Here is a 2,396-nt window from a genome sequence, read left to right as displayed (position 1 = left end):
CTGAGAGTGGCTGGGCAGAGCTCAATGGGGCAAAAAGGAGTTATATGTCATACTATATGTAATACTTTAAACAAATAATTTTAAAAATAAAAATAAAATAAAAAGAACCATGACCTCCTGATTCATATGTCTAGGCTCAACCGCTGAGCAACACCAGCTTGGCGACATTATTTTAAAATTTACAAAAATACATATAGTTTTTATTGTTGATAGTATTATCGATGTCTCCCATTTCCCCCCTCTGTATATATTCTTTGGTGGATCTCTTGCATTCCTCCCACCTTCTTCCCCTCAGAGATCTGTTAGTCTGCTCCAATTAGCCAGGCTTCTGGTCCCACCTACTCCCTCCCCAGGCATCACTCTCTCTGCCACAACACCTTTATTCACCTAAGTCAGTGGCTGGGATGCTAGTACTACACTGGGCGGTTCAGAAAACTACATTACCCAGAAGGCACTACACGCATGTGGGCGGTGCTAAAAGACATTTTGGTGTCTGCGCATCTGGTTAGGGCGGGACTTCCGCCTTCCTCCTCATGGTGGACATTTTAACTTTTTAGGTCTTTGTTCACAGACTCACAGGCTTCAGGGCGCTGATCGTGAGTAGGAGGCGGCCTGGGAGGCAGCGCGCCTGCTGTGCGGGGTGTGTCTGAGGCTCCTTGAGCACAACAGCCCGAGATTGGGGTCCCCGTGCCTCCCGGACTCCTCTCTGCTCACAGCGTCCCCGCAGCCTGACCCCATTTCACCTCCAGCCTTGGGGACCGGCCCTCTCAGGTCCTGCCGCCCAGGTCCCAGCGCTCAGAATGGTGAGTCCCTCGTGGGTGACACATGGCTGATGGGGGAAGAGGGTGAAAGGCTGCAGTGCCGCCTTGTAAGGACGTGATGGTGCGACTGCGCGGGGAGGACTCGGGAACCCGGGCCTGTTGTGGGTGTAAATGCAACAAAGACATGAGGTGTGGTTTACAGGAGGAGTTTTCCTTTCACTCTCAGAACGCTGGGGCCATAGATGGTTGTGAAAAAATTCGGGACATTTTCTGAGGCCGGATTCTAACTTTTCCTAACATTGCTCAGAGGAAGGACAGACTGGAGGACAGAGGACAGCAGCTGTGGACAGGGAGGGGAAGTCCTGTAAATGATAAGGGAACTGGCAGAGTGAGCCCTGAGCACTGAGTCCTGAGATAACACAGGCATCTGGAGGGGACCTGGCCTTGGGGCTGGGCAAGGGTACTGAGCAGCCTGAGCCCATAGAGCCTGGTGGGTGCCAGGCTGTCAACAGACCATTTTCTATCCACAAATTTTTGCAAATGCAGAATGAATTAGGTGTACGGATTTCTGGAACTTCTTTCAGGGCCTCACCCCCTTGTGACCTCTGAGAGAGTAGAGTCCTGGGACTGTCAGTTGCTTTTGTATCCGTGGACCTGGGGACTTTGAACGGACACTCAGCCCAGACTCCTAAGGTCAGGAGTAGGGCTTCATGAAGTGGAACTTGTTTGTGGCAACCAGTGTAATGAGTGCAAGGTCCTCCAGACATAGGTTCCAGAATGTGCAAAGGCTTGGAGTAAAAAGCAAGCTGAATCAGGAATCTGCAGGTATGTTTCTTAAAATACATATATATTTTTATTGATATTAGATGTAGAAAGGAAGGGAGAGAGAGAGAGAGAGAGAGAGAGAGAGAGAGAGAGAGAGAAACAGGGATGAGCAAGAAACAAGGATCAGTTGCCACCTGCACAATCACTCCTATGGATCCAGCCAACAGCCCAGGCATGTGACCTCACCAGTGCATGAGACTATGCACAGCTAACTGAGACACATCAGCAAGGAATCATGGTCAGGTTGGTAATGGTGGTAGTAGCTCAGAAGGGACAGTGTGAGCCTGAGGACTGGCTTTCTTGCTGGGGCCACTGTTTGTGGGAGGTGGGTGTCATAACACAGCATAGGGACAGAAGTTGTCATGTAGAGTGTGGAGGAGAGATAATCGTTTTGCAGTGGCTAATACCTTCAAAAGATGAGTGGACCTGAGGTTAATTGGAGACCGAAGAGTAATTCAAACAACATGGGACTAGGGCTGGTACATATCAACTTTTCTAAACTCTCACCAGGATTTTGTTGTGACCCTTGTGACCTGGCTATGGGGAGTTGCAGTCAGTCTTCTGGATTAGCTAAGGGCTTGAGTGGTCCTCTGTGAGACTCACTGGGCATGGTGCAGAGGGCCATCGGGGCTGGGACTTGAGTGAAGGTTAAGAGAAATGTTGACTGCTACTAGTGAAGGGACATCAAGTCAGCATAACAGGAGGTGGGCTATGGATATCTGAGATCTGATTGTTTTTCTTTTTTTTTTTTTACATTTTTTTTTATTGCTTAAAGTATTACAAAGGGTATTACATATGTGTCCTTTTTTT

At 48.7% G+C, this 2,396-nt stretch overlaps 1 protein-coding gene across 1 annotated transcript in view; it reads left to right on the top strand.

Moving 5' to 3' along the window:
* Window positions 1-522: 522 nt before the first annotated feature.
* LOC102251599 (endophilin-A3-like) overlaps window positions 523-2,396 on the top strand; it is a 165,913-nt gene continuing 164,039 nt past the window's right edge. Inside the window, exon 1 of the mRNA XM_014539505.1 lies at window positions 523-803. Coding sequence (XP_014394991.1) covers window positions 801-803 — 3 coding nt within the window. The 5' untranslated portion in view covers window positions 523-800. The remainder of the gene's footprint in view (window positions 804-2,396) is intronic.

This window comes from Myotis brandtii, unplaced genomic scaffold, assembly GCF_000412655.1.
Source record: "Myotis brandtii unplaced genomic scaffold, ASM41265v1 scaffold22, whole genome shotgun sequence".
Classification (NCBI taxonomy): domain Eukaryota; kingdom Metazoa; phylum Chordata; class Mammalia; order Chiroptera; family Vespertilionidae; genus Myotis; species Myotis brandtii.
Note: the sequence above shows the minus strand (reverse complement) of the source record. Positions and strands in the feature narration are given on the sequence as shown.